The 12,894-nt window shown below is 40.6% G+C and overlaps 1 protein-coding gene and 1 long non-coding RNA gene across 2 annotated transcripts in view; one reads left to right on the top strand and one right to left on the bottom strand.

Moving 5' to 3' along the window:
- The first annotated feature begins 6,106 nt into the window (after positions 1 to 6,106).
- Positions 6,107 to 8,154, top strand: LOC310932665. Its single transcript, XR_014592941.1, has 4 exons — positions 6,107 to 6,180; positions 7,542 to 7,600; positions 7,687 to 7,794; positions 7,978 to 8,154. It is a non-coding gene; the product is annotated as an uncharacterized lncRNA (long non-coding RNA).
- A 3,969-nt stretch (positions 8,155 to 12,123) lies between these two features.
- Positions 12,124 to 12,894, bottom strand: part of LOC310933006 (apoptosis regulator BAX-like) — a gene marked incomplete at its 5' end in the record, with an annotated part of 6,223 nt that continues 5,452 nt past the window's right edge. The window contains one exon of the mRNA XM_083896430.1: positions 12,124 to 12,388. Within this exon, the coding sequence (XP_083752556.1) occupies positions 12,251 to 12,388 (138 nt within the window). The 3' untranslated portion in view covers positions 12,124 to 12,250. The remainder of the gene's footprint in view (positions 12,389 to 12,894) is intronic.

Here is a 12,894-nt window from a genome sequence, read left to right as displayed (position 1 = left end):
GAGAGAACGAATATTTAACAAACCACACTTAAAACTGTTCGTTCTCGGCTCGGAGAATGTCCTCGTGTTTATTCTAACGAGGTTACTATGAATGACTCCTCTCCTGTTTCTCCGTGACTGTCTAATGCAGGGGTCACCAACGTGGTGCCCGCGGGCACCTGGTAGCCCGCAGGCAGCCAATACAGTGCCCGCGGGCTCACTTCACTTCACCTCACTTGCATGTATCCGTATGATCGCTCAGTAAAATATCTTTGATATTGTTTATAAAAACTGGTAATCGTTAGGAGTAAGCACTGGAATGAATGTGTATGCAGTTGAATGCATAATATTAATCATTTAAATGGTAAACAAACAAAAAAATGTTAACGTGGTAGCCCTCCATATTATTTTTCACCCTTAGGGTAGCTCTCATCTCAAATAGGTTGGTGACCCCTGGTCTAATGTATGGAACCACCTTGACAGCCAGCTGTTGAATGATAACATGCGACTATACATGTCATCACTCGTTCTATTTGGCAGAGGTCCAGAGAAACATACGGTGTCCGACATCGTCTTGGCATATGTACACACCGACTCCACATTAATTTTAGTGACCTCCGACTGGCGAAGCCGAATGTCGTTGCTGCCGACGTGAATAACGATTTTATTGAACCTACGATTAGCTTTAGCCAGCAGTTTTAAATGAGATTCGATGTCGCCCGCTCTGGCCCCAGGAATGCAACAGACTGTGGTCGCTGGAGTCGAAAACTTTACGTTCCGTAAAATAGAGTCACCGATAACTAGAGTCGTTTCCTCAGCGGGTGTGTCGCTGAGTGGGGAAAATGTGTTCGAAGCGTGGGTCGGCCGGTGGCTAGCCGGGGGCTTCGGTTTAGAGCTACGCTTCCCACCGCGGACAGTCACCCACTCTCCCTGATTTCCCGGCTGCTCGGGAACTACTGAGGGGGCTGTAGCTAACTGTGATGTAGCGGTGGCTGCAGTTGCTGCTGCGGTTGCTACCGGGCTCGCACTCCTAGGCGAAGGATAGCTAATGCTAGCGACTAAAGGACTAGCTTCTACAGTGCGGAGCCGCGCTTCTAGCTGGCTAATCCTCGCCTCCATGTCCAGAAACATACTACATTTAATACACATACCATTACCGCTAAATGAGGCAGAGGAGTAACTAAACATCGAGCACTGAGCACACGACAGAGCAGGGGAGCAAGAGGGAGCAGGAGAGTGGGAGAGAGAGAAAGAAGCCATTGCTAGTAAATGTGCTAAGCTAGGCTGTTAGCACCCGGCTCAGAGGGAGAGTACTGCACTTGTTTACAGACTACTATGGATAAGCTAGAAAGAGCACTGCATAGCATTGTTCGACTCGATTGAGTGTGGCAACATTTCCATCAAATTAACAGCTGTCACATCAGTATTTAGGGATCAAACATGAGAGGTTCAAGGACCTATTGTTATTATCAGAGGCATCTATAAAACGGCGGGAACTTTTGTTTGAGATCAAACAGGATTAACTGGTTTACTGAGTGTCAAAGGAAGGAAGTGAGTGCACACAGATGAACAAGGTGAAACGCAGTGTGAGCACGGAAGTACAATTTAAAATCAGGATTTTGTATTTTAAGTACGTATTGACTCAAGTATTGTACTTAGTTACTTTATAAATCCATCCGTTACTGAGTAAAAATAACAATTCAGCACAATGAAGATCTACAGGGGGAAAATATACACCAGAACCAGACGAATGATGATGTGATTATCACCAGCACTGGTGAGTGAACATAGAGGGCGTGGCCAAAAGTGACGTCGGGCGCGTGAGCTCCAAAATAGTTTTGGATTTCTGACCTTGTCATATTTCTACTACCCTCACACCCCAGACAAAGTAACTAAGTAACTTTTACTTAAAGTACATTTCAAATTAACTACTTTTTACTTCTACTTGAGTAATATTTCATCAAAGTATTGGTACTTTTACCTGAGTACAATATTTTAGTACTTTTTCCACCTCTGATTATAATAATAATAATAATAATAATAATAATAACAGCAATAATTCATTCTTCTAAATCAAAGTGTGATGTTCTCTCTCTGTCTCTTGTGTTTCTCCACTGCTCAGGTGAATCAAAATGGAACAAAAGAGCAACAAAGCTGCTAAAACCGTGGCGATCACTCGAGGTAAGTGTGTCAAATAGTTTCAAAAAATGAGAATTGACTGAAAAATGTCACATATTCAATAAGAACATGTTTAATTGTGTGCTCAGGTCCCTCTCCATGGATGAACGCGCAGGGAGGAAGCATTGTGGTCGCTCCCTCCATCAGGGATTCTAATGTTGGCAACATAAACATCTACATCTACTCGGATTATAATAGTAAGTATAATATATGATTTAGTCCAGTCTTAATCACTGTGTTGAGAGCCACAGATTATGTTTTAAATGACTGGCAGAAAATCAAGTTACCAAACATCTTCAAAAAGTGTCTTCCTCATAGAGAAAGTTTGTCAAACTCTGGTCTAAATGTGAACACAGGTTGTCTTTGCTCTTGTTTTGCAGAGTGCAGCGATTCATCACTGAACCGTGACACTGAGCAGAGTTTTTGGACCAGTCTCTGGAGTCAAATCAGAAGCTGCTGGAACAAAATAAAATGAGCAGCAACAGAAGAAGAGGGTGAAGTCAAGTCCATCATCAGAGTGATTCCTCAATCTCACGTCATCGTAGAGGAGTTTAAAAGGAGGAGGAAAGAGAGAGTGGACGTGAGAATGGTCAGCTGGAGAACTCTCTGATTATGGCCTTTTTCTCACTTGTGTGTGTGGGAATGAACCTCTTTAAAGCAGTTTTTTTCCAGTAGAGGAGGCAACATGATGGAAACCCAAAGTCAATAAAGTGCTGCCTTTGCTGTCCTATTGTGTTTAAATTTCAAATGATTTTAAATGACATTCATTTCTGCTTGATTTTAAATTGTTTGTTGTTTTCAATGGTTTCAATTTCTTTCCTTGATTTTTTAATTGATTGAGACTACATATTATATTATATTTTATATAGCTGCATATGTCTCCTTTTAACACATGGTCACTGTCCAACACAATCTTAATCTTCGCCCTGGCAGTTGTACACTCCATTTCCCTGGACAAAGCCACTGAGATGTACAAATGTGGAAATAAGTTTGACTCGAGGTGAGTCAGATAGTTTATAAAACTGTCAAACCAACTTTCACAGCAGTGTATATTCCCAAATGTATGTGAGTGTCATTAATAACTTCATCATTTTGTTGTATCATTTATCAAACAACCGTTCACTCACACTCACACACCTACGGCCAAATCACCTAATCCCCAAATCTGCATGTTTTTGGACTGTGGGAGGAAGCCGGAGAACCTGGAGAAAACCCACGCACACACGGGAAGAACATGCAAACTCCATGCAGAAAGACCCTTGTTCCAGCAGGGGCTCTTTGTCAAAAGTGTAAAAAGTTTATTTTGTGTTACACAAATAAAAATAATATATCATTAATTTCTTGTACTCATTACATGGATTTGAAAGTTATACAACTTTCTGTGCAGAATCAAGTGTTTCAGAGCTTTTGTATGACTTCATTCGTCAAAATATCCACTGATGTCCAACTGTGTTTGATTCAGATACCAGAGTTTCACATATCTACCTGGAAATAGGTAACAACTCCTTAATGACATAATCAGCAATAGTTTAGTTTATTGTTGATTTTGTTGAAAGCTTTGTTGAGTGATTTTGTAGTTGTACCTCATGGGAGAGTAAAAACAGAACAAGTAGACTTCTATAGTTCTAATACTTTTTCTGTCAAACAGACTAATAAGACATTCAAAAAGTGTAGGCTATTAAACACAACTTTTTATAACCTACAGTTTGCTGTGATCATGGAAGTTTGCAAACATACATTCAATTACTCACAAACGTTACATTTTACAGAAGCTATTGCCGTCACAGTGGAAATGTTTTTTGGGGATCAGTATCACGTATTAATGTGATACTGTAATATATAAACGTGATCATTATATTTTATAAACGTTATAATTATATTTTATGAACGTGATACTTTATTTTGTAAACGTGATTTTTATATCAGAAACGTGATAATTATGTGTATGTATATAATCTGCATTTATATATTTTTAGCAGTTTGGCTATATTATTTAATAGTTTACAAAGTGGCTTTAATTATTCATAAATTGCATACAAAGTACACTTATGTGTTCATAAATGTCAGCGAGTATTTTATTCGTCTCTATTATTGTCGCACACCGTGGTAAAAAGTCTCTCTCAACGAGTTTGCATGGGATACGAGTGTATAAATAAAGTTTCGACAAAAGCAAACGTCATCACGTCAGAGGAGAGGTGCCTGCGTGTAAGGGAGTGTTGAGGAGACGTGCCCGCGTGTAAGGGAGTGTTGAGGAGACGTGCCCGCGTGTAAGGGGAGTGCCCGTAATGGTAAGGTGAGGAATGGCGCGGTTACTCCGGCCCGGAGTTAGACCTACTTGGCTACATGTGAACGAGCCGTCCGCGTTATCGACTTGCTCGGCGCGTACATGAACAGCGAAAGGCATGATGGGAGTATTGCTAATGACGTGTGCTGGCGGATTTCATGAATACCGGCGTCACGTTAACTTCGGCTTTAAACCATGGATTTGTAAATAAATGCAAAACCAACGATAGCGAAGTGAATATAGTGAAGCTGAAAAGTACAATGACGGAGTTAAAGATTAAAACGATCAATAAAAATGGTTTATTTGGGTTAGTACCGTGACTATTACTTTATATGTGTTACAGGAATCATGTTATTTTTGTCTGATTTCCCTTATATACTTATATAATTATTATTAGGAACAATAACAACGTGTTAAAGTAGGTTTATAACTCCCGATTATTTCACTCAACACGTTTGTATTCAACTATAATTCGCGTATTCATCACATATAACAGTAACTTTATGAACCGATAGTGACGATAAGACAAATAAGACAATTCCTCCCCGGGAATCAGCGGTGAAGTGACCGCAGGTCTCAGTGCATCACACGGTCACAGCTCCACAGTCCACACCGTCATCAGTGTCTCGATGTCCGGGACTGAACACAGTGATAAAGTGCAGCATGTCAGTCTCCTCTCTTCAATGAATCCACACAACAGCTCGTTAATACATCGATAATACGTTTGAAAATAAATGTTAATGAGCGCCGAATAAACAACTAAAACCTGCTTTGTCATAATATTTTTAAAAATGTAAACGAAACCCCCTCATTGTCTTCATTTATTCACATTTCTCATAAAGTTTTCATATCGTTCGGTTCACTGACAGCAGCGCTGTTCCCGAGACGCCACATGACCGCGCTTTGCTGTGCTCGTACACAGCTGTGACGTCACTTCGAGAAATAAGATTTGTCTGGGCTTTTTATGGCCTTTAGGAATGTTTTTCAAACATGAAACTCCATGAACTAAAAATACATAATATAAAGATTTAAAAAGCCCGTGTCCATGTCTCGAGGTGTCCTGTGGACACTTTTACACGCGTCTCTTTTACTATTGCGGTCAATGGGAAAATTGCTTTTTGGGCTCCATGGGATTTTTTGTTGCAGTACCCACAGTGGCCACCATGCAAAAATTGTCTTCAAGGCAGAGGGGGCGGTGCTCTATCCAGTTCATATTATATACATCCATGGGGAAAATATACACCAGAACCAGACGAATGATGACGTGATTATCATTGCGCGTGAACATAGAGGGCGCGCGCCAAAAGTGACATCGGGCGCGCGCCAAAAGTGACGTCGGGCGCGCCGAGCTCCAAAATAGTTTTGGATTTCTGACCTTGTCATATTTCTACTACCCTCACACCCCACACAAAGTAACTAAGTAACTTTTACTTAAAGTACATTTCAAATTTGTCCAGAATCATCTCCCAGGTGATGCCGTGCTCAAACACTTTGTCAGCCACTATCTTAAATCGGTCATATATGCTGCCACTTCCTCGTGCCACTCCGTCTATTTCGCTGAGACATGAGGGAAGAAGAGCACAGAGGACAGTGTAAGGATCACCAAATCGCGCATTCAACTTCCATATAAACAAGGCGCACACACTGAAGCGCCAGTTTGAGCTTGGTTTTTGAAGAAGGTTCTTGAGGACGCGCGGACCAGAGACGATCCAGTCAAGAAGACTCAGAGCAGATTTCAGGTAAGTCCAGAGATTTGGGATCTCACAGAAACTTTGCGTCGCGTGATTGAAACACAACTTCAGAAAAGAGCGTCTGTTTGTGTCTCGACGACTTGACCGTAGTTCGCCTCTGCCGCTCTGCGCAGTTGACTTACAATAGTTCCTCCTCAACATGGGCGGTGCCATCGCTGTGTCATCGCTGTGTCATCGCTGTGTCATCGCTGCTGTGACTTCGTTTTTACGCGCGACACAGACACAAAGGAGTCACTGAAATGAGATTTTACACATTTCCTTGGTAATTGTTGTAGATTAAGCCGCTTTTTGTTCGGATTGTCTTTTTAACCGATCTACAGTTCGGCATTGTTCGGCATTGTTCGACTCGATTGAGTGTGGCAACATTTCCATCAAATTAACAGCTGTCACATCAGTATTTCATCAGTATGGAGAGCTTTCTCCATTGCCGGTCCCAAACTTTGGAACGCCCTCCCGCTTCATATTAGACAGGCCCCCTCACTGTCCATTTTTAAAACTCATCTTAAAACACATTTTTATTCTTCTGCGTTCAACTCAGCATGAGACTCTGCTCTTGTTTTAGTGTTTTATTGTTTAAACATTTTTATTGTTTTATAGTTTTATTGTTTTTTTATTATTTAAACATTGTTACTGTTTTATAGTTTTATTGTTTTTATTTTGTCTCCTATGTTTTATGTGCCATGTTTTATTTATTGTACTGTTAAGCACTTTGTACCAGCTTTAGCTGCCTAAAGCGCTCTATAAATAAAGTTGAGTTGAGTTGAGTTGAGTATTTAGGGATCAAACATGAGAGGTTCAAGGACCTATTGTTATTATCAGAGGCATCTATAAAACGGCGGGAACTTTTGTTTGAGATCAAACAGGATTAACTGGTTTACTGTGAGTGTCAAAGGAAGGAAGTGAGTGTATTATATACATCCATGGGGAAAATATACACCAGAACCAGACGAATGATGACGTGATTATCATTGCGCGTGAACATAGAGGGCGCGCGCCAAAAGTGACATCGGGCGCGCGCCAAAAGTGACGTCGGGCGCGCCGAGCTCCAAAATAGTTTTGGATTTCTGACCTTGTCATATTTCTACTACCCTCACACCCCACACAAAGTAACTAAGTAACTTTTACTTAAAGTACATTTCAAATTAACTACTTTTTACTTCTACTTGAGTAATATTATATCAAAGTATTGGTACTTTTACCTGAGTACAATATTTTAGTACTTTTTCCACCTCTGATTATAATAATAATAATAATAATAATAATAATAATAATAATAACAGCAATAATTCATTCTTCTAAATCAAAGTGTGATGTTCTCTCTCTGTCTCTTGTGTTTCTCCACTGCTCAGGTGAATCAAAATGGAACAAAAGAGCAACAAAGCTGCTAAAACCGTGGCGATCACTCGAGGTAAGTGTGTCAAATAGTTTCAAAAAATGAGAATTGACTGAAAAATGTCACATATTCAATAAGAACATGTTTAATTGTGTGCTCAGGTCCCTCTCCATGGATGAACGCGCAGGGAGGAAACATTGTGGTCGCTCCCTCCATCAGGGATTCTAATGTTGGCAACATAAACATCTACATCTACTCGGATTATAATAGTAAGTATAATATATGATTTAATCCAGTCTAAATCACTGTGTTGAGAGCCACAGATTATGTTTTAAATGACTGGCAGAAAATCAAGTTACCAAACATCTTCAAAAAGTGTCTTCCTCATAGAGAAAGTTTGTCAAACTCTGGTCTAAATGTGAACACAGGTTGTCTTTGCTCTTGTTTTGCAGAGTGCAGCGATTCATCACTGAACCGTGACACTGAGCAGAGTTTTTGGACCAGTCTCTGGAGTCAAATCAGAAGCTGCTGGAACAAAATAAAATGAGCAGCAACAGAAGAAGAGGATGAAGTCAAGTCCATCATCAGAGTGATTTGACCTCAGTCTCCATCACTGCCTGAATGAGCTGACCACCACTCCTCCCACTGTGGAGATTTAGAACCAGGCGTCATCTGGGGAGAGAAGTTTAAAAGGAGGAGGAAAGAGAGAGTGAACTCTCTGATTATGGCCTTTTTCTCAGTTGTGTGTGTGTGAATAAACCTCTTTAAAGCAGTCGTTGCATGTTGTGATTATTTATTTTTATTTTGGTCAGAATAAGTCAGCAGAGGAGGCAACATAATGGAAACCCAACTTCAATAAAGTGCTGCCTTTTATTAACTTATGTCTTTGTCATATACATTTATTTCTAAAAAACTTTATTTTGTTTTGGGTTTTGTTCTCAAAAGTAGATTTTAGGAGCTGTGATAATGTGATGACCTGCTGCTGGAGGTTCACCCGCATGATAAATAACTTTTTCAAAAGCCACAGAGCTAAAGGGAGGAAGTGAGTGCACACAGAGCATCTTAATGAGCTTAAGGCCAAAACGTTGTCAGGACAAACAGAAATAACAGAATATTCCATAATATGAAATGATAAAATACTGTGTATGATTTAAAAATACATGGACTTTCCTTTACGATGGTGGCCGTGCAGATGAGCTACAAGACTTGTGTTAGAAAGTGTCATAATTATCTCCTCAACTTTTTTAAAATGGGAAAAAAATTTAATCCACAATCAAACATCTAATTCACTAGATTAATATTAATAAAAGAGCGTCAATATTTACATCACAAGTCATTTCAATGAAACACGTAGTGCGGCATAAACACAGTCGTCAAAGTGGTAAACAGTACATTCTTTTATTTGTTTATTTTAATCAAAATCGTGCGTTTGTGCAAACAGACGTTTTGGAAAAGAAGCAAAATGAAATCCCCATGTTTGTCGAACATACAAATGAGTATAATGATATACATAATACATGATGATGATTCCATAATAATAATAATGAGTATAACTTATGAATTGTGAGGCCCAGGGAGCGGATTAGAGCAGCCACACTGCAGGTGAGTGGCACCAGCTCTTGTCCTCGTCTATTTCTCTACGAGACAAACGCAACGAAAACAATCTTTAACACGAATCTACGTCCACTTTCTGGACTTCCTTCAGAGAGTAAGAACTCCAGAGTTAATAAAAAACCTGGCAGTTTTCACATGTAAAAGCCTCTTTGGAAACCCTACCTTTGGATTTGGATCTCCTCTGTCTGTCAAAAACAATAACAGGGTCTCTGCAGGATTCAACAAGTCAAATGTAAGACTTTTTAAGACTTCTTTAAGACCATAATGAATACAATTTAAAGGTGCCATATGTAAGAATGTGGCCAAAAACGGTTACTACATTCAAATTCAAAACACAGAGGTCTTTTAGGTTTCGTTTTCTGACGTAACTGGCAACCCGTGGTTGCTCGGCAGCTGAGACTCTACTGACTGCAATGATTGGTAGACGGCGGTAGGTGGCGCCACATGCCAAAACATGATTTGCAGTCTGCAAAATATATTTTTTAATGCAAATATTTTGTCTGTACTGTTGTTGTTGGTGAGTTCAGTTTGTTATATGAACATTATTCCTGAGTCTCTGTGACATATTAGGAGGATTTTATGGCCAGTTGTTTTAGATTTATTACGTAATGCACCTTTAAGACCCATTTCAAATCCATACTGGCAAAAAAAGTACAAAAGACATGATGGAAAATTGGAGCCACAAAACGTTTAACTTGCAATTCGGCTTAGCTGTGGGCTTTCATTAAGTTTTCTCCGCTGCTATGCTAGGCTGAAACGCACCCCGGCGTGCGCACAGCACGCTAGCTAGTGGTGCTCGATATATTCTCACCGGGCAGCACAGGTGACCTACTTTAGTTCCCTGTTGTAGTTATTGTTATCGCATCCTCAAAAATAGAAACATTTCAACGCGAGACTGAAGTTTATGCATGTTTATAAATAAAAGTCACGTTAATAGAAGACCTTTAAAAACTGTATTTAAGACCTTTTGTGAAGACATTTTAAGGCCTTAAATTAAAATTATTGGATTTAAGACCCCGCGGATACCCTGAATAACAAAAGATCATGAACTTCAGCTCGTTTCCTGATTAAGTGACTGATCCTCTCTCTTTCTACTCATCCTCGTTCATCCTTCATCTACGGCGTGTCCTTTCTCTGAGGGCCACACGAGGAGCCAATCCCAGGACGGCGTTGGGATGTCACACACTTCCTGGGGTCCGTTTCACAAAAGCATGTTTAGTGAAAACTCTGAGTCTGTTAACCCTGAAATGAGGGAAACTCTGAGTTTTCCGTTTTTCACAAAGGGAGGTAAGTCAAACCAGAGAAAGAGGAGTAACTCTAGCCTGTTTCACAGAGAGAGGTAACTTAAGCTCTCGGTCAGTTACCATGGTAACATGCTCTTTGAAACTAACCTGGTCGGGAGCAGGTTTTTCTCCGCAAACCTTGAGTTTCTCTCTGTCTCCGCCCTCTTTCAGACACACACGGTATTTTGATTTCCTCATTCATTCAGTCAGTCAGCAGAGTGTTGAAGTCTGTTCTGCGTCTACATTAGAAGTTATATTAGGTGGAGACTATTTTCACAACCATGTCCTTTTGACAGTGATCCTGTGGAAGAAGGTGCAGCATTACTGTGCAGAGAATTCAATATTTGTCAGGAGATGATTATCAGACCGCGCATAGATGTTCTTACATTTCCAGACACTTTTCTTTTTGAACGATACTGTTTCACGTCACAGTTCATCATTTACATTCACAACCTGATCCGTCCTTACATTTACAACATTAACAACCGGAGTCACGCTCTCACATCACAGCAGAAATTGTGTGTTGCGCTGCTGTTTTTTTTTAATTATTTTTTTTACTTACAAATTTACAAATTTACACATTTTTCTTTTATAGAACATCATAGATGCAGAGCACTTGAACGTGATGTAAAGAATGAGAAGTCATTTATGTGTGAAAACATCATTATGTTGGTGATAAAACAACTGTACAGTCAAACAGACACTTCATATTTACTTTATGTAAAACATGATCAAAATGAGGTTAATCTCATGAGATTATACCGAGGTCTTTACCTGTTTGAACAATGTTTTTATGTTTCATATTAAACTGCTGCCAACTGCGCTTCTCCCCCGCGGGATTACACCTAAATTAAATAAATTAATAATCTACAACTCAAGCAGTTTCCCGCTGTAATATTATCGTGATTGTGCAAAGGACGACATTTAAACTTCCTCATCAGCATCAGTGTTCTCTCCGACGTCGTCTCCCTCTCTTTTGCTGCTGTTACACTTCCTTCTAAAAACTTGCTCAAACTCACGCATTAATATTTTCAACGTCACCCTCCGCTTCCCTGTTGTCATGGTGACTCGTCGAAACGGGGCTCCATTCATGCTGTCTTTTTATACTTGTGGCGCACGCGCTTAACTCGAGGTGAAACTACTCCGAGTTGAACAAACTAACTCAAATCAGCTGTTCTGAAACCGAAAACTCAGAGTTTCCTTTCTCAGAGTAGATCAACTCAGAGTTCAGGGTTAGACTCAGAGTTTGTTGAACCCTCTTTTGTGAAACGGACCCCTGGTCTCCACCTCTACTTCACTAACCTCGCTTCCTCTCTCCTACGCCGACCCTCCGAGTCGGCTTCTGTCGAGCGGTTTCTTCCTGTTAAAAGGTTTGAAAGTTGACCTTCTCTCCACTGTTGGTTGTTGTGTTCCTCTGTAATCATTGTCAAAGGTGAAAAGTATTTGTATTATTTGTAAACATCTGTACACACAGGTTTAAATTCTGTCAAACCGTGAGAATCGTAACAGCTCTCGTGCTCAACTGGGTTGTTCTGCGCAGATAAAATGTAAAAAATACCAACAGAATAAAAAGGGGTTGAACTTGAGTCGTTTCTATTTACATATTTTTAAGAAAAGAAAAAAATTAAAAAACACCAAAAACATGCGAATAGTAGACGAAAAGCTACGTTGAAATCCCAGGCAGCGTGAACAGGAGGGCTACAGTACGTAGGTGATGAGGATATGATTGTTGTCGTCTTCAGCGTTATGCATAGATTATAGTAGAAAAGTAGAAAAGTCGGTAGAAATAATTATTCTCTGTGTGTGTGTGTGTGTGTGTGTGTCAGAGTCATCTGGTCAGTCTCCAGGTGACGAAGCTTCCGAGGACCAGGCCGGCCATGAAGATGATGAACAGGCCTCCTCTGTGAGAGCTGATGGACGACACTCTGCGCATGGACACCTCAGACAGCTCTGAGAAGCTGTTGATCTGTGGACACACACACAGAGAAAGAGAGACGGGTTTTTTTTGTCTCTGGAAACCAGAAAACCAGGGCTGGGAATCACGGGTTTTCTCCGCTATCGTCCCGCTAAAGGCCACATTATACTTCTCCGACTGCGTAACCACGGAGACACCTCGAGCCTTCATAGTTCTCCGTAGTGGTGATGGACACGCACTGCAATTTTGCCACCCGGTCAGTAGGGGTCGACACGTGCTTTTGGCTACAGTGAGCAATGGCGTCCGAGAGAGAAAGACTGTTGTTGTTGTTGTTGCAGCTGAATAACATTGAAACAGTGGCCGTTTCTCACTTTTCTTTGTCCCGGAACGCAGTTTTAAGATAATTTGAGGCGAGAAATTAGCCATTTAGAGTCTAAACACGTGGTTTGTGTATTAAGATATGAAGTATTTATAGTTTGGCAGCGACGTTGTCGGCGGTGATCAGCTTCGCCTCTGTGGACGCTCGGTGCGCACTGCGAGCCGGCACAGAGCAGCGT

This window comes from Microchirus variegatus (assembly GCF_963457635.1).
Source record: "Microchirus variegatus genome assembly, chromosome: 10".
Classification (NCBI taxonomy): Eukaryota; Metazoa; Chordata; class Actinopteri; order Pleuronectiformes; family Soleidae; genus Microchirus; species Microchirus variegatus.
The sequence above is the reverse complement of the archived record's forward strand: the minus strand, read 5'-3'. Positions and strand labels throughout refer to the sequence as shown.